Here is a 26,418-nt window from a genome sequence, read left to right as displayed (position 1 = left end):
TAACCAAGTTCTAGTTCACCATCTTACAGCTGCTAAACTTCTGACCGATCACCAAGATGAATTTAAGCAAGCCCGTTCTACAACAGATATCCTAACTGTAATCTCTGAACGTATATACGATACACTGGACAAAGCAGAGGAGGGTAGAGCAATAGCCTTAGATATATCTAAGGCTTTTGACAGGGCATGTCACGATAGTCTTCTAAGGAAAATCAGATCATATGGTATCACTGGAAGAATACATAATGTAATTAAATCCTTCTTAAGTAAGAGAAAAATCCAGGTTGTTCTAGACGGTCGTACATCTAAACAATATGATATAAATGCGGGTGCACTTCAAGGGTCTATCCTGGGACCTTTATTATTCCTGATATTCATAAATAACCTCCCTGATAAAATTGTTTTTTAGATGGGTAGATTTGCTGATGACACCACGCTCTATAACAGGCACGAGAGGAAAACAAATGAACACATACCTAAGGAAATAGCAAAAACACCAGAGGAAGACCTCCAATCTGTAATGAAATGGGGACCAAAATGGATGATCACATTCAATGCTGCTAAGACTAAGCTTGTTTCCTTCAATAATTACAAGAAACCCTCTCAACCACTAATAGCTATGGCTAAAGAATACGTCACCTGGAAGTACTTCTTTAAAACTCTTCGGCTTAACATTCACAGAGGACATGGGTTGGAACAGATACATTGAGAGCATTGCCAGGGCCGCTGTGAGGAAGGTGATCTCTCTTTACTGTGCTAGAAAGATACTTACGCCTGAAAGTATCCTGTACCTCTATAAGGCCAACAGTCGCCCATCTATGGAGTATTGTTTTCACATTTTGGCTGGTGCATCTGCTACAAGTCTCTCACTCCTGGACAGGGTTCAAAAGAGAGTCGCCAACCTGATATGTCCCGAACTATCATTCTTTGTCCCATCGAAGAAATGTTACATTCCTCTGCTTGTTCTACAAGTATTTTAAGGTGGATGCTCTGACGAACTACAAGCCCTTGTACCCCCACAATGGAAATACCCCTGACAAACCCGACAGTCACAGTAGAGATCCCTAGATGTAATAAGGCCTTCTATTCTAATTGTTTCTTTCCAAGAACTGCTAGACTCTGGAACTCCCTTCCAGGTTCCTGCTTTCCCAACTGTACTGACACGCAGAAGTTCAAGTGTAATGTGAACAGACATCTTGCTGCTCAACTCCCTACATAGTATCCTTGAAACTTATGTCTCCGATAGTAGGCCCCTCTATCAAAGTGGCATTGTGCCTTGTTTGGAGTGGAAACGGAATAAAAAAAAAAACAGATTTTACATGTCAACAACGCTTCAAAACAGAGCGATCATCTATTATATAAAGGACAGTTGCCCGTGGGTCTGTTTGAATGTGCAGCTAAAAGTCGAAAACTACTAACCAAATACCCACAAAGTTAGTGAAGCCTCCGTTCAGTCTAAAGAGACAATGGACACCCACGGTAAGGGTAGCTGCGTGTATAATTGTGCGGCAAGGGTTGCGCAATCTCCAACCACACCTCCCCTGAATCGATACTGCCTGGATCCAGTGGCAAGTAGGGCTCAATACAGATTCGAAACAATGCTGAGATGAGCGGAGAACACGTACCGTACCAGGAATTTCCAAATGGTCAACCATTTTTGTACTGACCAGGCTAAACGTTGCTTAACTTCGGTGATCTGGCGGGAACGGGGTGTTAACGTAATTATGCCGTGTATAACTTTATATTTTCTTGATTGGCATTGTATAATATCTCAAAGAAAAACAAAACTATTCATTCTTTAAGAGTCAACTGGACCAGGTTTCGTCAGGGAGGCCGGTTATTCAGCCATTTTTAATGTTATCTGTTCTAAAATGGAAATGTGAAAGAGGATGGGAAATATAGGGGCGTGAAAAAGTGGGGAAGAGCTAAACAGAAAAGATGGAGAGACGGATTGAGAGAGTTGAGGATAGAAGTTTTAATATAATGATGTTACACATACTTTTTAATGTTTCCTTTTTTTTGTTTTTATGGTCCCGGGCAATGCCAGATAGATCTGCTAACCAATGAAAAATGTTTGTTTTTTTCTTTATTATTATTTTGTTTGCTTTTAATAATTTATTTTTTTATTTTTTCCACATTTGAATTTAGGATTTCAAACTGACAGTTACAATTTTATAAGAACATAACTAAAAATAAAACCTAAATTTAAAACTTATTTTAATCCCAAACTAGTTGAATGTATCCGGCGTTGCCCGGGAATTTTTCCGCTTTAATATTCGTTTTGTTTATTTTTTTCAACGCTACCAGTTTAATATTAGGTATGAGCGGACCAAATTTTTTTTTTTACGAGAAATACCCAGCATAGAATAAACGACTCCAACCTCCCCATGTTAAGAACGGCGTTCAGAATAAACACCCCAACCTTGAAAGCCGTTCCTAACATGGAGAGGTTGGGGTGATTATTTGCGAAAGCCATTCTTAATATGGATGTTTATATTACGCTGGGTATTGTCCTAAAAAAATTTACCTTATTTTGTAATGGAAATTTGTAAAATAAAATATTTATTAAAGCATCGTTTAGTCATTAAGTTATTAATTGAATGAAATAGTTATAAAATTAGAACTAATAAATGTTCTAATCTCTATGAAACTATCAGGTGTAAATAGCTTAGAAAAAGTTTCAATATTTTAATTAAATAAAGATTTGCTAAGGCAAAAATAATATTTAAACAATTTAAAAAGTTCCCAAATGCCGTTCAAATTTCGAAAGCAATTTTTTTTTTTTTTTTTTTTTTTTTGCTGCCTTTTCGCGTAAAAAACAAAAATGCCTTCCGATAGCTTTAGTTTCATATTTTAATTATTTCTAATAAGATTTCTAGGGTATTTTTTTACTATAGACAACAAACCGAAAAGTAGACAAAAGCAAATATATAACAATTAAATGTTATCAAAGGCAAGATAAGTTACTCTTCTACTTACCTGGTTAAGTTGTTAATGAATAAACTTATTTTAAAGCATTTATTAAGTTAGAAATGAAAGTAGTGCCGAGCAGTTAGAGTTAAAACGACAACAAGATAGTCAACATGGAGGTGTCTAGCCTTGGAATCTAGATAATCGCTCAAAACTTGAAAATAAAACAAAAAATACTAATAGAAATGCATCCAATAAATGTCACTGTTCTAGGTAGGTAGAAGAGTAACTTATCTTGCCTTTGGTAACATTTATTTGTTATTGTCATTGGCAGAACTCGCATAAGAGTATACATTTTGGCCATTAGGATTCAGCCAACCCCAGCAACAAACGCCAACTCCCGACCTTCCGGTCTGGTAGTATCTGTTCTGTAATTTGTCCTTGGTCAATGTATGGGAAATCCTTCATACTGATACAATTACTATTTATTTGGAAACTGCCAGACTGCCGCCTTTCGGGGGAGTTGGTTTTCACCCACATTAAAAACGATCTTGTGTCTAATTTGCTTTCGTGGGAAAGCAAATAAATAAAACCCCAGCTACAAAGTATTTTATATGATCCACGAGTCGCAACTTCATATTACACACACTTCAGATGTCACCATTCGCTGCGGCAAACATGTGCTTGACATGCAGGTTTAGGAAGGCATCTTGCAACAGATTGTATGTGGAGTACCGCCTTGTCGCGTACTCGCCAGACGAGTTTATTCGAGAGTACATCTCCTTGGGTGAATTACACGCACGCGTTAAGTATTTTTTTAAAAACTAATCCTAAATGTTTTTCTTTTATGTTACCTTGTTTAAACTTGTTTTTCGTGTTTTATTTATGTATTTTGTCTGTATTCTCCTGTCTTGTCTGTATTCTCCTGTCTTCTCTGTCACCCCCCCCATGCTACAAAGTTAAACGGTAAAAACAAACAAAATGCTGGCAACTAACGATAAAAGAAAAAATGCCGGAAATTATTCTCTATTAGAGTAGATAAACTTAGGACTTTATATAAAAAAAAAAGTTAGAACATTTTTAACAAAAAAAAATGTAAATTAAATGTTTTACACATCTGAACGTAACGACTTTTATTCTATAAATAGATAGGCACTCGACCAAGTTATCCGGAAGTAGAAATCTTACGCTCTAGAAAGACATGATATGCCAGCACCAGTTGACAAAAAGACGGCGGAGGGAACACTAGGGCAAAAACGTTAAGTATTTTTTTAAAAACTAATCCTAAATGTTTTTTATGTTACCTTGTTTAAACTTGTTTTTCGTGTTTTATTTATGTATTTTGTCTGTATTCTTCTGTCTTCTTGTCTGTATTCTCCTGTCTTCTCCGTCACCCCCCCCCATGCTACAAAGTTAAACGATAAAAACAAACAAAATGCCGGCAACTAACGATAAAAGAAAAAATGCCGGAAATTATTCTCTATTAGAGTAGATAAACTTAGGACTTATTTAAGTAGTATACTTAATATACACTATTACTGCAAGCTTGCCTGTATTGAAAATTGCTTGCTTCCTTGCTGGCCAATCAAACCATCTAATATAGTTAGCCTTATGTTCAAGTACATTCGAAATATAATAGAGTGCAAAGAAATAGTTACTCATGAAAACGAACCTCCTAAAGTAAAACCTTGAATAATTATCTGAACACGAATGTAAATTAATATTAAGCCGACTTTACAAATTGATAATGGTTAATTATTGGATTTTATTTAATTATAAGATGAAACTCTAATGATTCAAACCCGATAGATAACGACAAACTTCCACCCATTAATATGGGAGGGGAGATTATCATCAAAAGTATCCTAAATTGTTAACTTAGCACCGGAAAAACTACCTAGATATAAATAAGTCACTATTCCCCTCCCCCCCCTTTTTTAATGGAGAGTTAATAATACAGTGGATATGTTATCGGCAGCTCTAGTAACTCTCGCTTCTCCTATTTTGTCATTCAGTCCTCATTCAATGAGTGATTTTTCTGACAAAGGGTGAAGAAAAAGCTGCTTAAAGGTCGGTAGTACTTGGTGACCAGTAGTCTGAGATGTCGGAAATTTTTCTGTCTCTGTCTGTCCTTGTAGCCATGCCACTAGTAAGGGTGATGGAGGTAAACGTTTTGTCTGGGCTGACGTTATCCGCCTGATAGTCAGGGACCCGAACCTTGGATTAACCACTAAGGAGGCTGTCCTATCAGCAGGCGCAAAGTACTGGGAAAAAGTATTGCCATTTGGTGAGTGGATCTGGACCATGCAGTAGTCTCTGGTGGGGCCTCTCGATGCCATACTAGTGAATAATTGTTACGGCTTTACCTTTTCGTGTGCTACAAAAAAAAAATTTCCTGTCTTTTTCTCTCTTACTTTCCCTCTCTGTACTGCTCTAACTAAGTATGCCGACCTATTCCACAAATCCCAAAACCTCAACATGAAATATCTCCAGAATAAAAACTCGATTAAACCTAGAACCCCATCTTCCAATGTAGACCCCTACTACCAGGTCTCCTTCTCCAACATCAGGGGTCTACGTTCCAACCTTCCAGAGGTTGAAACCCAATTATAGGAGACGAAACCGGACATATTATTTCTAAGTGAAACTGGAATAGGGCCGACCACTTCCCTAGATGAGTTCGTAATTAACGGATACTCTAATTTAACAGCTAAATCTGACACCCAAGATCGCCATGGGCATGAAATATGGGCCTACATTAAGGATGGCTCCCCGTGTGGCAGAGATATCTCTAGAGAAGATCCTAATTTACCCTATATGTTCTTCAGGGTTGCACTTGCTAACACCACTGCATTTATATTTACCCTCTATAGGCCCCACAACAGCGGAGTTACTATCTTTAAGAGCATATCTGAGAAAATAGACCACATACTGTCTTCACATCCCTCGGCTAACATCCACATCTGTGGTGACTTCAACGTCCATAACGTGGAATGGCTGACCCATTCAAATAAGACAGATGATGAGGGGAGGTTTTGTCATGATTTTGCCATTGCTTATAATAAAGATATGCCCTTTTCTCTACCCTGCAACCTCTCTCCCACAGAAGAGACGTTGCGAGCCTATCCTTGTTTTATCGTTATTTCTATGGCAGGTGCTCGTCTGAACTCCAATCTCTGGTCCCCCCTCGCCAATCTTTCACGAAAAACACCCGTCTAGCTGAATCCACTGTAAAAAATTTCCCCCACTCTTTATCTGTACCTAAATCAAAACGCATATTCCATGAACAAAGCTTCTTTCTTAGAACTGCACGCCTGTGGAACTCTGTTCCGTCTGCCTGCTTCCCACCGGACTACAACTTGGATGTCTTCAAGTCCAATGTTAACAAGTTCCTAATGAACCGCCCCCTTAAGTAAACACTTCATCAAATCTCCACACTAACGTACTGTACATGCAATAACCCTTATCCCTGAGTGGCTTCCGGGCCTTGATAAGTGGTGATCACTGTGTAAAAAAAAATATTTAAATACTAACCTGGAAATTTCGATGATTCGGCACAGGACTTTGTTATATATTCATTTTTTGTTTTACCGTGTCTTTTCGTGCCTGATTTTTTAACATTTCGATTTATGTTATGCTATTGCATTGTTGTTTTTAATAAATATTCGATTAATATTAAATTTATTTTTAAAATTCAGTGTGTAATTATCTTAGTTATATTAACACTCTGGCGTCTCGGCGAAGCCGTGCGTGCGTGCGTGCGTGCGTGCGTGCGTGTGTGTGTGTGTGTGTGTGTGTGTGTGTGTGTGTGTGTGTGTGTGTGTGTGTGTGTGTGTGTGTGTTTATACCTCGGCACTAAAATCAACAAAGTCATTTATGAAATCGCATTTTCCCTTTTTGGTGCAGTATGTTGCTGGTCCTCTGCAGTTCTAAGAGGTACATAATCCCAGGACTTGCCTTTTTACTTTGGGAAGGGGTTAGTTTATGATTTATTTATTGATCGCCTGAGACGCCTGTAGCAGCCGAAACTCGCTACAATCATAGGCAGGAGTTAATTTTCGCAGCTCGAGATTTGAAATCCATTTTCTCCATGGCCTGTCCAATCACAAGCCAGCTCTCAATCACGTGACCGAGCATTTAAAAGACGAAATCACAAATTCTCTCTCCCACTGGCTCTAGCTGGCAGCAGACTTCGCCTGGGGCTTTGGCCACAGGCCGAACGTGAGTAGAAACTAACATGGCGACCTTCTAACTCCAATTTGTTTCCACTTGCGGTACCCAAACGAACATTTTTTATCATGCTAAAAATGCTCTCGTCGATACACTGACACAAACAATCACCCACGATAACACGTAAACATACTGAATACCTGTCTCTTTCTCCTTTAACCGGTTTCCTTCATTCCGACGACTACTAGTTATAAACACATGTAAACGGAACTGAGCTGTTCTCTCCTCAACAAACCGGCAATATATTAAATCTATCTTTACACAAGAACACTTACACCTACTAACCCGTTTCTCTCTTCTACTAACACTACTAACGAAGATGACAAATAAAGTTGCTTATTAATATAGAATGAAACTACATTTCGTTGTTTCTTATTCTGTACGCCCTTAAAATGAAACGTCGATAGGGTTACCCATTTATTTTTATTTTTATTTATTTATTTATTTTGTTTTATGTATTTATTTATTTTTGTTTTTTGTTTTTTTTTGTTTTTTTGTAGACCACAGTGTTCCTCCTCAGCGGCGCTGGCTTTTTCGATGTCACTTTTCGACCCTTGCATTTAATCTATCCGCTGTGTGAGGGAGATAAATACTCCGTCGACTCTACTAATACAGACATGCGTTTTATTAATATAGATTGCGACTGAAAATGTTAATGGCTGTATTTCTAATGTTTCTTTGTTTTTATTTTTATTTATTTATTTATTTATTTTCATTTTTGGGAATTTTCCTCGTTTAAAAGAAATTTCGCTAGCTACTTGCTGGCAATTAATATAGATTGCGACTGAAAATGTTAATGGGTGTATTTCTAATGTTTCTTTGTTTTTATTTATTTTCATTTTTTTTTTTTTTTTTTTTCATTTTAGGAATTTTCCTCGTTTAAAAGAAATTTCGCTCAATGCTTGCTGGCAATTAACTGCGAATGGCGTTCTTCAACTGCTTGAAAAGCTGCCGTATTTGGAGTCGGTGAAATTTAAGATAAATTCCGGTCTTCTTCTGAACGACATTCGCAGCGAATACGCCATGAGTGAAGGTTTGAATGTCATCCAAGCAGTAGCCGATTCACCGTTCGCCAAACTCGTCACAGTCCTTTGCATCCATTATGTCCCCGTCGAGATGGAAGAATTATGGGATCTGGTCAAAAAGTTCACTCGCTTAAAGAAACTCTGTATAAGCAACTGCGAGGTATGGTGACGTTTTGCAAACTTGTGCAGATTAGTGTTGCTTTCAACACGTGGTTCCCAACCTTTTTTTTTTTTTTTTTTTTTTGCATGGCCAGACATTACTGAGTTTATTTAAATTCTCGCGGTGCACACATCATAAAAAAACTACTGATAAAGCCTTTTTGCAATAAAATAATTTTTAAAAAATTATAAGAAAATTATATTAGGAGAATTTTTTCACATAAATCAACATATTCAATATCTGGTAAAGAATAATAATGGTAAATGTTAGTCGGACAGTTGTGCCTGGTGTTTTTTAACTACTGCTGCAATGTGTAGGCGAATATGAGAGAGACACACTCTTAACTATTTTTCAATATTTTTAAATCTTTCATGTTTTTTTTTGTTTTTTTTTTTGCATTATATTTTTAATATTTAGGTAAGACAATCTCAGTTCACATGGGTACGAAGTTGAGAATTGCAGCAAGATGGCTTTTTTACTTAGAGGTGAAATAGAGTGGTGTTATCACGATTAAGAAAGTAAATGGTTTTCTTAAACAAAATGAAATTAAATGGCTTCCAGCTATTATCTTTTCGCGACACACCAGTAATCATTCCGCGGCACAGTGGTTGGGGACCGTTGTTTTAAACCAACGCATTTCAGGTGAAAACATTATTACGTACTTACACGTAACGTCGAAATTAGTATAAATTACAAAAATTACGAAAAATAACCCAGCAGATGTGCTAGATGTATTTTTAACAACAACAAAAAAAAACATCCGCAGTTACGTTATGAAATTTTGTGTTTAACGATGGCGACCCCTTAATTAAAATATAGGGAGATAAGTCAATTTGTCATATAGAATTGGTCGCACAACTCTTTCTCATTAAAACATACGATAAAACTAGAAAGAAAGAAAGAAAGAATTACAAGTAAAAATGATTCGATAAATTCTATTTTTACTTGTAATTATTTTTCTATTGGATCATTTTTTGTAATTTTTCTGAAGTTTATACTCATTTCAACATGACACGCAAATACGTAAGTTGTTACCTGAAAAGTTATGGTTTAAAACATCACTTATCTGTACAAGCACCCCGTTTCGTTTATTTTATTTATTTATATATTGCTAAACCATTTTAAGTTGTTTCGTATGACAGGCTTACCATTGATTTCTCGTAAGTAGCGACCATTGGTTTTCACTGGAATTTGGGTGGCTAGTGTTCCTCACCTCGGTCTTTCCATCCTCCTTGACCCTCCTTATTTATTTGGCTTGTCACACACACACACACACACACACGCGCGCACACACGCTCGTGCGTACGCACACACACATACACACACACACACACACACACACACACACACAAAGGGGAAATGGCCGGAACGGAGGGGCGCATGAGGGTACCTTACAATTATACCGTCTCAGTTTTCATGATTGATATCTTGATTTATTGATTTATTGATTTTCATGATTCCATGTAATGTTCCTTTGTGTTTTTAATCTGTAGCCGTTTCTGTGTGTCCAGTTTGTGTTTGTAGTCCATGTGTGGTGTTAGTGTCTGCATTCTACGGTTTTCCTTGAGATTTCTGCAGTTTTTATTATTGTTATCTCTTGTATCTTTTCAGCAATCCCTCTAATTCCAATTTCTCCCATTCTCTTTCCAAAGTTCTTCAGTGTTGTTCCTAGCGCTATTATTATTATTATTATTATTATTATTATTATTATTATTATTATCATCATCATTATTATTATTATTATTATTATCATTATTATCATTATTGTTATTATTTTTATTATTATTATTATTATTATTATTATTATTATTATTATTGGCTCACACGGAGCTTTCACACAAAGATCTCTCCTTGTGAACAACCTGTAGTGTTCCCTGAAAGCTGAGTGACAACGAGCCTCCCCAGATTTCCAGTACTCTCCACCTCTTTTGATAACATTCGCAAATAAATTTGCATTATCGCAACACCCCTTACCATTGATTTCTCGTTGGCAGCGGCCATTGGTCTCCTCTGGAATTTGAGTAATAATAAGCCTCCCCAAGGTCCCAGTTCTATTCAGCCATTCCTCTGATTCCAATTTCTCACATTCTTTTTTCAAAGTTTTTCAGAATTGTTCCTAGTGCTCCTAGTATTATAGGTATTATTTTGATTTTCTTCATCATCCAAATCCCTTTCAGCTCTCTGGCTATCTCAGTATGTTTGCTCCATTTCTCCTTTTCTTTGATATTCACCCTCTGGTCATCAGGGACAGCAAAGTCTACGATTTGACAGGAATTTTCTTTCTTGTAAATTATTACGACATCTGGTCTTCTTGCTTGGATGGGTTTATCGGTTTGTATGTCCATGTCCCATTGGATTTTGTGATTCTTGTTTTCAAGTACTGCTGCCGGCATAAGCTTGTACCATTTATCTGCGCGTTCGAGATGCACGTGTTTGCATAGTTCTCTCTCCACTTGGTCGTGCCTGTTCTTGTATTCCTTCTGGGCTAGTTTGCTGCATTCACTTACTATATGATTTATCGTTTCGTCTCTTTGTCCACAGTCTGCACTTGCTTTTTTCTTGCGTTTTGTCGATCTTTGCTTTGATGTGGTTGTTCTTATCGAGTTATATTGTGCTGTAGTTATTAGAGAGTTAGTTTCTCGGTTTACGCGTCCTATTCGCATCCATCGTTTGTCATTCTTATGAATCTTCCATGTAGTTGCTTCTCTTCCCATTTTTCTTTTCTCGTTTTTTTCTTTTGTTGATTTTTTTTCAGTGTCTCTTGCTGCCATAATTATCCTTTCAGTATTTTGCATTATGTATTTTTCTAATTCTTTTTTTGTGTCATTCATACAGTTTTTTATACAAGCCAATCCTCTTCCACCGTCTTTTCATTTCACATAGAGTCTGTCAACATCGTCTTTTTGGGTGTAGTGCATTGTGCATGGTCATGAGTTTCCTGGTCTTTTGATCGAGCTGTCTCAGTTCTTTTTTAGTCCACCATATGAACGGTTCAGAGTACATAACTTGTGATACTGCCCATGTGTTTATGCTTTTTATTAGGTGTCTGCTATATAATTTCGTTTCCAAGAGTTTTCTGGTTCTCCTGAGGTATTCCTTTCCAATTCTCTTTTTCATTTTTGTTGCTTTGATGGTGTCTGCTCCCAGAATTTCCAAGTATTTATAGGCGTCTTGTTTCCCTAATGCCCTATCTCCGTTTGATTGGATAATTCCAAGCCTTCTGTCGTCTCCAGTTTTCCCTTTCTTATAACTAGTAGTATGCACTTTTCCATTCCAAACTTCAGTTGGATATCCTGGCTGAAGATCCTGGTAGTGTTTATTAGTGTCTCTAGTTCCTTTTCCTTCCTTGCAAAAAGTTTTAGATTGTCCATGTGTGAACCCTCGGCGATCCCTAATAGGGATCTCTTGTTCACATATGTGTCAATCTTCGGTCAAGGAACCCAATGTTACCTGTGCTCGTCCTCTGGGTTGATAGGCCGCTGCTTCGTCGATCTGTCAAACTGGAAATTAATCAGTTTCATGCAAGCAAAAGAAAGACAGACTCAGTTGTATCTATTTTTTTTACATAGGCATCACCACTCACCAAGGCCCAAAGACCACTCGAGGATAAGGGTTAAGTGTGTACAGTAGTAAATTGAACAATATAGTAATTGTTAGTAATGGAAATTCGGTAAATTTGTTAACAAGTTGAACGGCTCATCAAGAACTTGTTTGCGTTGGACTTGAAGACAATCAGATTATAGTCAGCTGGAAAGCAGGAAAACGGAAAACAGTTCCACAGGCGTGCAGTTTTTAAGAAAGAAGCTTTTTTCATAGAATCTACGTTTAGATTTAGGCACAGATAAAGAGTGGGGGGAATTATTGATAGTGTTTACAGCTAGACGAGTGTTTCTTGTGAAAGTTTGGCGAAGGGGGGGGACCATAGATTGACGCTCAGTCGAGCACTTGCCATGAAAATAACGATAAAGCAGAGACAAACTCGCAACATCTCTTCTGTGAGATAGAGGTTGCAGAAAAGAGAAAATGACATCTCCTACGAGGCTACGAAGTCTATTTTGAACTCTATCAAGGCAGGACAAGCCCTTTCTAGTAGCCACTGCCCGAATGTGGCAACAGTACTCCATCCTTAGACGTACCTGGCTCTTATATAGATAGGGAATTACATCAGCAGTGAGATATCTACTGGATCGATAGAAGGATCCCACCATTTTTCCAGCGGCCTTAGCAACAGATTTAATGTACGTGTTCCATTTCAGTAAAGTAATATAGGGTAGGTTATGATTTTCTCTGGAGATATCCCTTCCACATGGAAAGCCATCTTGAATATAGGCACATATTCCATGCCTATGGCGATCTTGGGGGTCAGATTTGGAAGTTAAGTTAGAGTATCATTTAATTACAAGCTCATCTAAGGAAATAGTATGTCCAATGCCAGTTTCGCTTAGAAATAATAGGTCTGGTTTAGTCTCCTGTCATTGGGTTTCAACCTCTGGAAGGTTAAAACGTAGACCTCTGATATTGGAGAAGGAAACACAGCAGTGGAGGTCTACGTTAGATGTTGGAGATTTGGGTTTAATCGTGATTCTACTGATTAATTCAAGATAAATATAGACAATATAAAATTATATACAATTGTTCAGTTGTTGATTTTAACAAACACTCTACTGAATCCCAATTTAGATTTGCGGTGGTGATGGTTCGCAAGAGAAAGGGGGGTGACGATTGATTTCTCTCGAATCTCAGCCCCAACTGCGCTCCAACTGCAGGGCCCATTTATGTAGTAAGGTGACGGTTAGGTCGAGGTAAGTCTCTGGACCAATTACCACTGATTATGTCACCTCATGGGAATCCTCGTGTGTGTGTGTGTGTGTGTGTGTGTGTGTGTGTGTGTGTGTGTGTGTGTGTGTGTGTGTGTGTGTGTGTGTGTGCGTGCGTGCGTGCGTGCGTGTGTGTGTGTGTGTGTGTGTGTGTGTGTGAATCTGTAAGCTCTCCCAGGCCTGTTTTCTCACGATCGAAAAAGGTTCACCCCGTGAACTAGTGTCTAGTACTGTACTCAAAGGCTAGACGTCCCTGAGTTAGGGCTCGCTGGCATCGGAAACGAAATTGTGTTTCGTTATGTCTCTCAAAGTGACATAAAATCGTCACTATCACCAAACAATCAGATTTATATGTCGGTTTCATAAAAATAATAAAATTTATAACATAACTCTTCCTTTCAGCCGAGTTGGTTGCCGTTGCCCGGGCATACAATAATACTTAACAGTAAAACAATCATATCTGCCCGGCATTCTCCAGTGTTTCGGGAGCCTCAGCCTCCCCTCCGTAGGGAGTCCAATCGCTTCTTAGGACGGTTACGTCACACATGTACATCAGACAGTTCGTTTTTTCCTCTGTATTAGAGAACTTGTATCGTACTTGGCACTTTCTCAGTATATTGTTCAGGGGCATCATGGCTATGATGAACAGCAATGGTGATAGTGAATCTTCTTGAAAGATGCCTCTTTTATTGTTAATTTCCGTTATGTGTTGTCCATCAGCTGTCAGTTTCTAGTCTCCATGTTCTTTGACTTTTCAATCACGTTGATGATACAGCTTGGTATTTTATACATTTTTAAGCATTCTATTATCGATGCTTGGAGGATCCTGTGTACGCTTTTTTGTAGTCGATCCATGCCATGGCTAAGTTATTTCTCCTTTTTTTATTTTACCTCCTTTAGGATTTTTTTTATCTATATATATTGAAGATCTTGTGTTTTTCTTTTGTCCTTTTTGGCATCCTTTCTGTTCCTCGGTAAGAAGTCCACGATTATTCAGGGAGTGGTAGATTTGCTCCCTCAGTTGTGCTGTTAGTACTTTCCACATAGTGGGGTAAGTACGTGATAGAGCTATAGTTGCTGGGATGCTTCCTTTTTCTGTGTCCTTCTGCATCAGTGTGATTCTACATTTTGTCATCCAATCTGGCATGTTTGCTTCCTGTAATCATCTTTTCAGTTTTTTTTGGCTAGCCTTTCGTATAATGTTGTAAATGTTTGATCCAGCATGCATTATCCAGTCGTGTCCTAGTGCTCTCCAATTTCCCACTTTCCTATGGTTTTCTTTAGGATTTCCTTGCCGATTTCATTCACTGTTCCTTCTTCGATTTGTTGTAACTCTTCTTTCATGTCTTTCAGCCAATCAGTATTTCTATTGTAATTTCGTCATTCTTCCCATGTCTTACTCCAGTAGAATTTTGTTTTTGTCAGGTTTGGTCGTTCTGTTTTTGTTTTTCCTCCGTTCACATTTTGGGTAAAAATTGGCTTTCATGGTTTTCAAATGTCCTGTTTTGTTTTCACTGTTCAGATTTGTATCTATAGCGTCTCAATTTTGCTTCTATTTTTTAGTTCATGTTTTTTGTTTAGCTTCTCCCTGCTAGTCACGTTTCCAATTTTCCATCTTCTCCACATCGCTTTATTTCTGTTTATCATTTTTGCTTCCTTTTTTGTTTGTTGATTTGGGGTTCTAGCCTCATTCCCCATCCAGGTTTTGTCGGTCCATTATTCCCCGCTTGTTTTTCTGATTTGAAATTCATACTTACCATTTTGGCGCCTGCGTAAATTAAATTGTTTGCTGGTTGCTGGCTACTGAAGGAGCACTTGCCGACTATGACAGCCAGATCATTCTTCTGGGTCCTACGGTTTGGATTATTTGTATTTGACATTTTTCATATTTTAGTGTTTGTGACAACATCGGGCTCAGAACATCACAGCTGCAGCTCTCATGTATATAGTAGATATCGTGCACTATCACACATACATAAAGGACATGAACAGACAACACAAAAAATCTAAGTATTGTACTTAGTATAAGTCGAAATCAATACGCTGTGGCAATGGATTTGAAGATAGATTTTCCTTACACCGTTGAACTTGGTCACTGGTAGTAAAGAGCATAGGTGGCTTTTCTCTTTATTTCAATTTTTTTCTTTTCCTTCTATTTCTTTTGTTGGGGAGTTTCACGTGAAGTTGTTATTTATGTTAAGTTAAAGAAGAAAAACTATTATTATTATTATTATTATTATTATTATTATTATTATTATTATTATTATTATTATTTTAAGTATCTACATAAAATTTTATGAGGAGATATAATATGCATTTAAAGTGCTCAATACGTGACTGAGGCTACGTAGTAAATAGGTTTTAGCCTGACGATCCCTGGGAGGATGAAATGAGAAAGGTTCTTTGTAGCGTAATTCAATATATTTTCACAACTTACAACTACTATATAAGTATATATTTATAGTGATTCAAATTAAAATGTTCAATTTAATTGGATCGAGATTATAGATCTTAGAAAACTTTGATTCATTTTCTAAAATTTTCTATTACTACAACAACTAGTAGTAGTAGTAGTAGTAGTAGTAGTAGTAGTAGTAAAAAGAAGAAGAATGAAAAGGAGGAAAAAGATTTAAATTGTTAAAAGTCTTCATTGGCTCGTTCCGGTCAATACGACCTTCCTCAACTTACTATATACGATTACGTCGAAGTTATTGATCGCGCTGTTGTCGGTTATATAAATTAAAAAAAATTTGACGTTTTTTTATAATAATTTACAAAATACTAGATCTTTTATCCAATATATATATATATATATATATATATATATATATATATATATATATATATATATATATATATATATAGTGCCACGCAAAAGTATTGTATACATTACATTTTTCTTCATAACTTTAATTAGAGTTCAAGATTTTACCTAAAATTTGGTCAGTATATTCCTATTCTTAATTATATTTAGAGTAGTAATTACAAAATCAAAGTTTAGAAAGTTTATATTTAAGGAAAAATATGAATTAACAAACGCAAAAGTATTGGATACACTTTTAAAAAATTATTTTTCGGAAATAAATTTAAATGAATTTTGCTTAGCGTGTTGTAAGAATGCAAACGAGTTATCACCGACCAATCAGAGAGCTTTATATTAAAATAATTTTATAAAATTCTTCCAGTATAGACTCACTCATTAAAAGTCAACCAGTTCATTTATAAAAATGCCTAAGACTAAAGAGTTGTAGATACACGTTCGTCAAAAACTCATTGATAAGCACAAAGAATGAAAAAGGTATCAAATAATATCAAGGGAACTTAATCTACCACTTAATACAATTGGAAACATTATTAGAATGTTTAAAAACCCTGGTGAAGCTGTTGCAAATTTTCCAAGATGTGGTCGGCCAAGGAAATTAAACGAAAAAATCAAGGTGGGTACGCAGTAAGGTACAAAAAACTATTTTCTTACTCGTGGTGAAATTCAAACCGATCTCAGATAACTAATTATTGAAGCTTTAACATGTCAGATCATTATGTTAAAACATATAGGGAACAACCTCAAGAATTTTGGAACAAGGTAATCTGGTCAGACGAAACGAAAATTGAAATCTTTGAAAGAAACACAGCAGCAAAGTAATTACTACCCCAAATATTAGTTAGAATAGTGATAGGAATATACTAACCAAATTTTAGGTAAAATCTTGAACCCTAATTAAAGTTATGAAGAAAGATGTAATGTATCCAATACTATTGTGTGACACTGTGTGTGTCTGTGTATATATATATATATTTAAAAGAGTGTAGCCATCAACAATTGTATGTTTTTCAGACTTTTATAATTTTTTAATATTTTAAAATATTTTTAGAGCGCATTTCAAGCCTTGTTCAGCTCTTTTCAGAGATTTTTATATAAAGGTATATTTTAGGTAATGTCTTTTTTGAAAGCATTTTATCTCTGGCAACACTGATTGTGTTTTTCAGAGCAATGCGAATCTCAGACTTTTTGTCACCAATAGTCGGTGCGCTGGTCAAAAGTTCAATCAGTTAAACCCATTTAAGGCTCTGAGTTTATTTGATGAATGTTTTTATGGGTTTTTATGATTTTCTTCTTTTTTGATGTCTGTGTATATGTTTGTCAGTGTGTGCTTGTGTGTTAAAGCCGGGGTGTGTGTGGTGCGTGTATGAAGGCGTGTGAGTCAAGATCTGTGATTTTTTTTCACATATGTGTGCTTGTGTGTGTTTGCGTGCAAAAAGTCCTTCTAGACTAGACAAATTTAACCAGTATGTATGTGGTGTGTGGGTGTGTAGATGTGTGCGTGTGTGTATGTATATGTGGGTGTGTGTATGTATATATACTCCTACATTTATATTCCTGTATATATATGCATGTATATGTATGTATATATGCATGCATGTATGTATATGTATATATGCATGCATGTATGTACATGTATACGTGTATGTATATGTACATATCTGCATATATGTGTGTGTATGTGCATGTATGTACATGTGTATATATCATCTATTTTTCATTTTGTTTGTGTGTGTGCATGTGTTTGTGTTTGGGTGACTGAATGCATGTATGTATGTATGAATGTATGTTTAGATTGGGAATCGACCTTATACCTATCTAGAAATCCTGCCTCTTTCTCCATCTTACACGCATGGGCATGGGCGCGCACATGCGGGTGCATGCACACACAAACTCAAGCACACACATGTGAAAAAATCACATATCTTGACCCACACGCATTCACACATGCACAACACACAACCCTCGCCTTAACACACAAGCACACACTGACACACACATACACACATATCAAAAAGACTTTCTTTTTGGCCGCCTGTGTATATGTATATATATGCATATATATATATATATATATATATATATATATATATATATATATGTGTGTGTGTGTGTGTATATATATGTATATACATGTATATATATATACTTGTGTTTATATAGTGTGTATATGTATATGTATATATATATATATGTATATAAATATCTGCGTATATATATATGTCTATATATACATATGTATATGTGTGTATATGTATATAATTATGGATATATATGTGTGTATATATATGTATGTACATATGTGTGTATATATATGCATGTATCTGAATATATATATTGATATATATATTTGTGTGTATATATATGTATGTATATATATGTATATATATTTGTTTGTGTACATATTTTTGTTTTGATATATAGGTATATATATGTGCGTATATATATATGTATGTATATTTCATGTGTATATATGTTTATATATGTGTACATACGTGTATATATATATTTATATATATACATATGTATACGCATGTATATATATGCATGTATATATATAAATATATATATATATATATATATATATATATATATATATATATATATATAATGTAATATTTTGTTTAAATTTCAAAGGCTGACGTTTTCTTTTTATAACCTTCGTTAATTTCCTGGATTTTTACATTTACATCTGTTTCATTAGTGGGTAGTTAATTTTACGATTTATATCTCCATAAAAATATTCGGTCCCCACCAACTTCTTCAGAAGTTTATCCATTAGATTTTTACAACAAAAGGTATATTTTTAACATGCTGAACATCGTATTCGGGTAAAAAGATTTCCAAAGCCATACCTCCTCACTTCCTCCATCTTTTGGTGTTATGTGAATATATATATATATATATATATATATATATATATATATATATATATATATATATATATATATGGGGGGGAATTACCCTCCAAATAGAGTGTTCTATCCATTATATAAACCATAAAATTTTTTATCCCTGGTGTGGATTAAACACCAGAGCGACCCTCGCCTGCTTGGTGACGTTTACTACTCTTTTCAGTTGTAACATTTTTACGTTGTTGTTCCAGTAATACATTGTTTTAAACTCTATTCCGTTGTTCTGTTTTCTTTGTGGCTTATTGTAAGCCATAACACTGGCCACATTGGATTCGGAGAACGTACTCACGTTTAAAAACAGTGTTCTAAAAAAAACTAAACACTGACGACATTGGATTCAAGGAGCATACTAACTAAAATCGAAAGCAGTAACGACATTGAAAAAAAAATACTCGCGTTGAAATAGTATTCTAAAAATACCAACGAAATCGGACTCAAATGTTATCAAGCCTAAGGAAGTGTCTAACATAACACTTCCAACTGAAAGGTTCACGGTAACTTAAAAAAAAAAAAAGCATATCATTACGGAAAAAATAGTTGAAAAGAAAAAAGTTCGTTACGACTTTCAAAGATAGCGCTGTACTTTTGGAAAAAGAAAAAGGTTCGTCGCGACTTATAAAGGTAAATTTTTTATATTTTTGCAAAAAGAATTCGTCACTTGTGGTTTTCGCTGCTAAAATCGGACGTTATTTTTTTTCTATGGAGAAAAATATACACTTGATTTTTTTTTCTCTTTAGACAATGAACTTTTTATATATTTATGTTTTTTCTGTTCGTTTTATTGTCTGGAGGAAGAAATAAGAAAGAATAAAACGGTTTTGTAAAATTCAGCGAACGTTTTGAAATTGGTAATGCTGACAAAGCAAAATGGACGAATTGAAAGTAGTGTTGGAACATTTGACCAAGTTGCATATCGATGCCGCAAAGTGTCAGCCACAATCCGAAAAACACTGGACTGAACGTTGAATACGATTCGAGGAACAGCAAAAGGAATTGCAAAAACAGTTAGCGGAATGTCAAATACGAACCAAGGAACAGCAATTAGAAGTTCAAAAACAGTTAGCCGAACGTCAATTACGAACAGAGGAATTGATTACAGAAATTGTTAAGAATAATGCCAACGCGGAAAGCAATTCAGCATTTTCTCAGAATACAATATGGACCGCGATAGGCAATTGTACATACGAGGAAGAGGAAAAATCATTCGCAGCGTATTTTCGGCGTTATAAAGATTTTTTTTTAATATTGACTGCAGCAACTGGCCTGATCAAAAGAAAACCAGACTTCTACTACGAAAATTTGAAACGGCTGAGCATGATAAATTCGTGGATTACATCTTGCCTCGGAAAACAGCAGATTTTTCATTCAATGAGACGGTAAATTTGTTAACAGAACTTTTCTCGCCGAAAACGTCTCTTTTCCATAAGCGTTGGAGATGTTTTTGAATGTGGTAAAAGACGATAATGAAGATTTTACCACCTACGCAGCTGTAGTGAACAAACACTGTGATGACTTTAAGTTGTCTGAACTAACAGCAGGCAATTTTAAATGTCTTGTGTTTGCGCAAGAGTTAACCTCGGGAAAAGATGCGGAAATCAGGCGCAGAATCCTTACAAAATTAGAAAATGAACCGAACTTAACACTTCAAAAATTGACTGAGGATTGTCAAAAAGTAGAAATTATAAAAACAGATGCAAGAAATATCGAAGCAGACATCGCGAATATAAAGAAAAGTAACTCAGAAAAAACCGTCGAAATGGTACAAAGATACTAAACACCGAAACTCAGAAAAACTAAAAACACCGAGCTCTTGTTTCAGATGTGGTGGAATACATTGGGTAAGGGATTGCCCATTTTTAACAAAAAGATGCCATTTATGCAATAAGATCGGTCATAAAAGTTCGCATTGTAGAAAAACTCAGAATAGAAGCTGTGTACGTCAAACCAGAACTAAGGGCGTCGTAGATGAAAATCTACGCAAATATGTAACGGTTAACATTTTCGGCAAGGCTATTAAATTCCAATTAGACAGTGGATCGGATCTTTCAATAATAAATCTTAAAACGTGGAAAATATTACGAAGGCCGACTATGTTAAAAACTAATAGAACGGCGACAGTCGTTAATGGTACAAAAATTCATGTTGAAGGTGAATTAATTACAAACGTCACTTTACGGGGGAAAACAAAAAACTAAGATTGTATGTGCTAAAAGATAGTGAGAACCTGTTCGGTTCTAACAGCATGGAGGAGTTTCGTCTTATGATCCTCCTATATCCACATTCTGCAAGAAAATAGATACCCGCCCAGCAGAAACGGAGAAATTTAAAACTTGTTTTAAAAAAGAATTCACAAACGTATTTACTCCTGGCTTGGGGAGATGTACAAAAATGGCGGCAGATTTTAAGTTGAAACCTGGCACACAACCCATGTTTAAAAAGAAACGTAATGTCCCATTCGCTTCCCTGAACAAAATAAATCAGGAACTAAACATATTAGAAAGCATTGATATACTGTCTAAAATTTAATATAGTGAGTGGGCTGCTTCGGCAGTTTACGTAAAGAAAAGGTCCGGGGAAATTCGCGTTTGCACCGACTTCGAGACGAGACTCAACCGGCCCTAAGAAGATTTTCACTATCCATTACCTAGCCCAGAAGAAGTGTTCACGAAATTAAATGGCGGCAATTTTTCTCTAAGATCGACCTAAGCGACACTTACTTATAGATTCCGGTAAACGACAAAAGCGCTAACCTCTTCTGTATTAACACTCATCGTAATTAAAACGAAACTAGAGATTATTTTAAAATAAATCTTAAACGTTTTTAAACGCAAAGCGATACTTAAATATTAATATATACCATACCCTGGGCACTTCCTACGTCTATTTCAATCTAAATTTTATTACCCTATTTTTAAACGAGATTAGACATAACTTCAAAATGAACTTTTAAAACGCTTTTAAACGAGATTTAAACTGAATGATAGGGGGGGTGCTTAAAGAAAAATAATAATATAGAAGGCATTGTCCCATACTTTTAAATTTATTGCTTCAAATTTATTACCTTATTAAAGTAGCATACAAAAAAAAATAAAAAATAAATAAAAAAAATAAAGAATAAAATAAATAAATAAATAAAAATTATGGTGTGCATATATAGAGTTCCGGTTCCGGTTAAAGACAGATGAGAGTCGACTGAAGAGAGCCTGAGGCGGACATTAAGAGCAGTCCTCAACTACCGGGCTTGAAACCGTCGGTACCGACTACCGATATGAATGTAAATTCCTTTATATATTATACAAAATATATATTATACAATATATATATATATATGCATATAAATATGTATATATATATATATATATATATATATATATATATATATATAAAATACACAATGGTATTATTTATGCTCATGATCATTTACCAGCCTATCAGCATATTCAAATCTATAATAGCAGAGTTGCACTTCAAGCTATATATTTTCTTTTTCCTTTGTACCCTCTCCTCTCCAGAAAAACTCATCTGTTATTGCATTTGTCCATTCTCATAAATCTTCTATCACAATATTAGGAGAAAAAATCAATCTATAAAAATTTCTTATTTGTAAACATAAAAAATAGCCTTTATTTATAATTATAGAATTGAAAGTTGCAAATAAGAATTTAATAATTTACTCTCAAAAACAAGATGGCTTCAGTGAGCTTCTCTTTCATTGCAGCCCTTTGGTCTGTCCTGATTAGCCTTAGCGCTGAAAACAAACATTCAACACTCACTTGTGTTGGAGGAAGTGCTGCTGCCAACATTGCAAATTCTTTCACTATCGCAGAGTACTGCTTTATAGCTTCATGAACATTTAACAGACTTTCTATCTAGTTGTTCTACTTGCTATAATGCAGCATGAAAGTCTAGCTTGAAATTTGCTAAGGCTTTATTCACTGAAGATAGCGTTTTAGCTGTTTCCTGTAGCTTACGCCGCTTTGACATTGCTTTATGATCTTCTTGATCCAAAAGATTTTCAAAATCCTCTTCATCGCAGGTTCCCTCTGAATCTGTGGTTAAAATAGTGTCTGGATCTTCAGTAGATGCCTTTGAATTTAACCCCAAAATCCTCACAGCAAGATCACAAAGTGCCGATTTCGCTTTATCTTTCTGAGTGTCAGATAACAACACTCTATTCATTGGGTCTACATATACTCCAGCCAGTAGGATTTTATTATGAAGCAGTTGTATTTCTCTTTGACGCATTGACTCGCACATTATTCTTGCTAGCAAACCACCACGCCTGGATAAGGAATGTTCTAACATTTTCCACTCTTTCAAGAACATTCCTGATAAACCGAAATATCTTTTGGACTTAAGGAGTCGGAGTCAGATAAAAAATTCCGACTCCGACTCCGACTTCTAGTACTTTTAGAAATCCGACTCCGACTCCAGCCAAAACCTCCGACTCCCTCTGACTCCGACTCCGACTCCGCAACCCTGGTTGTCATTCCCCAAACCCTTCAAAAAAGAATTCTCAAAGATTTTCACATGGGGCATCCAGGAATAAACAGAATGAAAAGCCTAATGAGAAGTTTTGTTTATTGGCCAGCTATGGACCAAGATATTACCGACATGGTGAACAGATGCAAAGGCTGTGCTTTGGCTGCAAAAGAACTACCGATAACATATAAACCTTAGCCTAAGGCTGAACAACCATGGGCGAGGATCCACATCAATTATGCGGGACCTGTGGAGGATTTTTACGACCTGACAGTAGTTGACTCTTACTCTAAATGGCCAGAGGTACTAAGATGCAAAAAACCGACCACGGCAACAACGACAAATTTTTTATTGGAATTGTTTGCTCGCTTTGGGGTTGTAGACTGTCTGCTTAGCGACAACGCTACACAGTTCACCTCGACAGAGTTCAGAGAATTCTGCGAGACGTATCAAGTCAAACATATTACGACACCCCAGTACCACGCCAGAAGCAACGGCCAGGCCGAATGCTTCGTCGATACGCTTAAAAGGGCATTAAAAAAGTCGTCCGGTACACCGACAGAAAAGGCCCTTCAGCAATTTCTGCAGGTTTACAGAATCACGAGAAATCCGAACAAACCAGATGCGGGATCCCCAGCAGAAATCATGTTTGGGCGGAAAATACAATCCGTATTTGATAAACTGCTACCCAAACATAGTACACAACAGAACCTCTACAATGCCAACGAAACGGTTTAACAGCGGAAATAACGTGTATTTTAGACATTTTAGAAATAACGTTTCTTTTTGGGAACAGGGTACGATCTTACGAAGAATCGGCCATGTTACATATATAATTCAGGGACCAAAGTTCCAACATAAGAGGCACCTGAACCAAATCAGGAAACGCTTCTACGAGGATCCAGAAGAACCACCGCAGGACGGCAGTGAGGCGATTGAAACTGTTTACGACTGTTTGACATAGACCCTCCAAAAGGGATGTCAGAACCGAGACGCTCCGGCAGAAAGAGGAAGCGCACAGGCCCCTTAGTGGTCTGCCCCAAAAGGAAGAAATACTGATTTTCACAACCGCGCAAATCAATTTGAGAGAGGGTTGTGAGGGAATCACCCTCCAAATGGACTGTTCTATCCATTATATAAACCATAGACCTTTTGATCCTAGGTATGGATTAAACACCAGAGCGACCCTCGCCTGTTCGGTGGCGTTTACTAATCTTTTCAGTTGTAACCTTTTTAGGTTGTTCCAGCAATACATTGTTTAAACTCTATACCGTTGCTCTGTTTTCCTTGTGGCTTATTGCTATCCATAACAATATGTTTCTGTGTATAAATGTATGTATATATATATGTGTGTGTGTGCGTGCTTGAGTTTATATATATGTATATATATATGGGGGGGGTATATATATGTGTGTGTGGGGGGAGGGTATATATATATATATATGAGTATGTGTGTGTGTACATACTGTATATATATGTATGTATATTTATGTATATATGTATGTGTGTATATATATTATCATTCACATACAGTACTGTTTCGTTGCAATCCAACTCATCAGTGCGACTTGACTTGCTCCTTTCCCTAGGAGGGGATTGTATCTACAATTATCGCGTTTATAATGGGCTGTTACCCATCGATAAGCCTGAAGAATCCTAGAGTGAATGAAACGCGGAATATTCAGTGTAGCTTAATCGCCATATACATTTTATAACTTACTATATGTGTGTGTGTGTGTGTGTGTGTGTGTGTGTGTGTGTGTGTGTGTGTGTGTGTGTGTGTGTGTGTGTACTATATGTTTTCATATTATCTAACTACTAAGGACAGTGATTGCATATCAATAAATAACAAAGTTTTCAATTTAGATAGCTTAATTGTGTAATACTAGAGTGGTGATTATTTTTCTTTATAGACACTACGGTAATAGTGATAGATACACAAGAACTTTTTTCTAACCCACTGAGCTAGCATGACGTACATGAAATTTAGTCAGTTCTTAAACTATTTAAACTAAATCAGGTCATGACGTCATCTGATGCATGCGTAGAACCTACCTTGTCATGAGAGGAGGGTTTTTGTTGGGGGGCCCTGTAGAAAATTGTTGATTTCAGGGTGAAAAAATTAACGTTTTTGGCCAATTTTTCGATATTTTTCAGGCAAGGATGGAGCTTCAATATGATCCGGAGTTTGTTAATTTTTGTTTTCTCTGTCGAAAGTTTTTAGCGGACGCACAAACACACATGCATACAAACATACACACATTTTCGCTTTTACATATATAGACTAGTGGGGGGGGGCGTTACCCGAGTGTTTGGAGTTGTGTGTGGTTGTTAATGAAAACCTAAGAATAAGCGAAGTAAAAAAAAAGAAAACCGAAAAACGAACGTTAAAATTTATCTGATAAATAAAGCGGGGGTACCCGGGCGGTGGGTAAGCAAAACATTGAAAAAAACACACAAAAGAAACCTAACGTAAGGCAAACGAACGATGTTAAATGTAAAAATCGGAAAAACAAAATAAAAAAAGAAAACAGGAAAACGGACGTTAAAACTTCTGAAAAATAAAAACCAAAAAAAAAAAAACACGTGAACATGGCTAAAATAAGTCTGTTTCGATATTAAAATTTAAAAAATCGGTGGGTACTTGGGTGTTTTAGGGTGTGTGTGGTCGGTCGGGGGTGTGGGTGTTAATGAAAACCTAAGAATAAGCGAAGTAAAAAAAAAAACAGAAAAACGAACGTTACGTGAAAAATGGCTTAAATAACCCTGCTTCAATATTTAAATTTAAAAAATTGAAAAAAAAAAGCCATCTGGATTTGGTTGTCGAGTTTAGCCCACCACTGATTCTTTCTTTGGCGGAGTCGCTTTTGGAGAATACCCTTGTTTGCTTTAAGTGACTGTTGGAGGAACTCTCGACCTCCACGAGAGGGAGACAACATCTTATGGCGCAACTCATTTTTAGCACTTAAGAGTTAAGTAATTTCAGAATCATTATCATCAAACCAATCCTGATGTTTAGATTTGCGGAAGCCAAGAACATCTACACTTATTACATAGA

At 36.2% G+C, this 26,418-nt stretch overlaps 1 protein-coding gene across 1 annotated transcript in view; it reads left to right on the top strand.

Annotated features, from left to right (window-relative positions):
- LOC145295880 (uncharacterized) overlaps positions 1-26,418 on the top strand; it is a 64,100-nt gene that overhangs the window by 15,187 nt on the left and 22,495 nt on the right. The window contains exon 2 of the mRNA XM_080141622.1: positions 8,007-8,325. Coding sequence (XP_079997748.1) covers positions 8,007-8,325 — 319 coding nt within the window. The remainder of the gene's footprint in view (positions 1-8,006; positions 8,326-26,418) is intronic.

The sequence above is a fragment of the Euprymna scolopes genome, chromosome 16, assembly GCF_053919585.1.
Source record: "Euprymna scolopes isolate OS-2025 chromosome 16, ASM5391958v1, whole genome shotgun sequence".
Lineage (NCBI taxonomy): Eukaryota > Metazoa > Mollusca > Cephalopoda > Sepiida > Sepiolidae > Euprymna > Euprymna scolopes.
The sequence above is the reverse complement of the archived record's forward strand: the minus strand, read 5'-3'. Positions and strand labels throughout refer to the sequence as shown.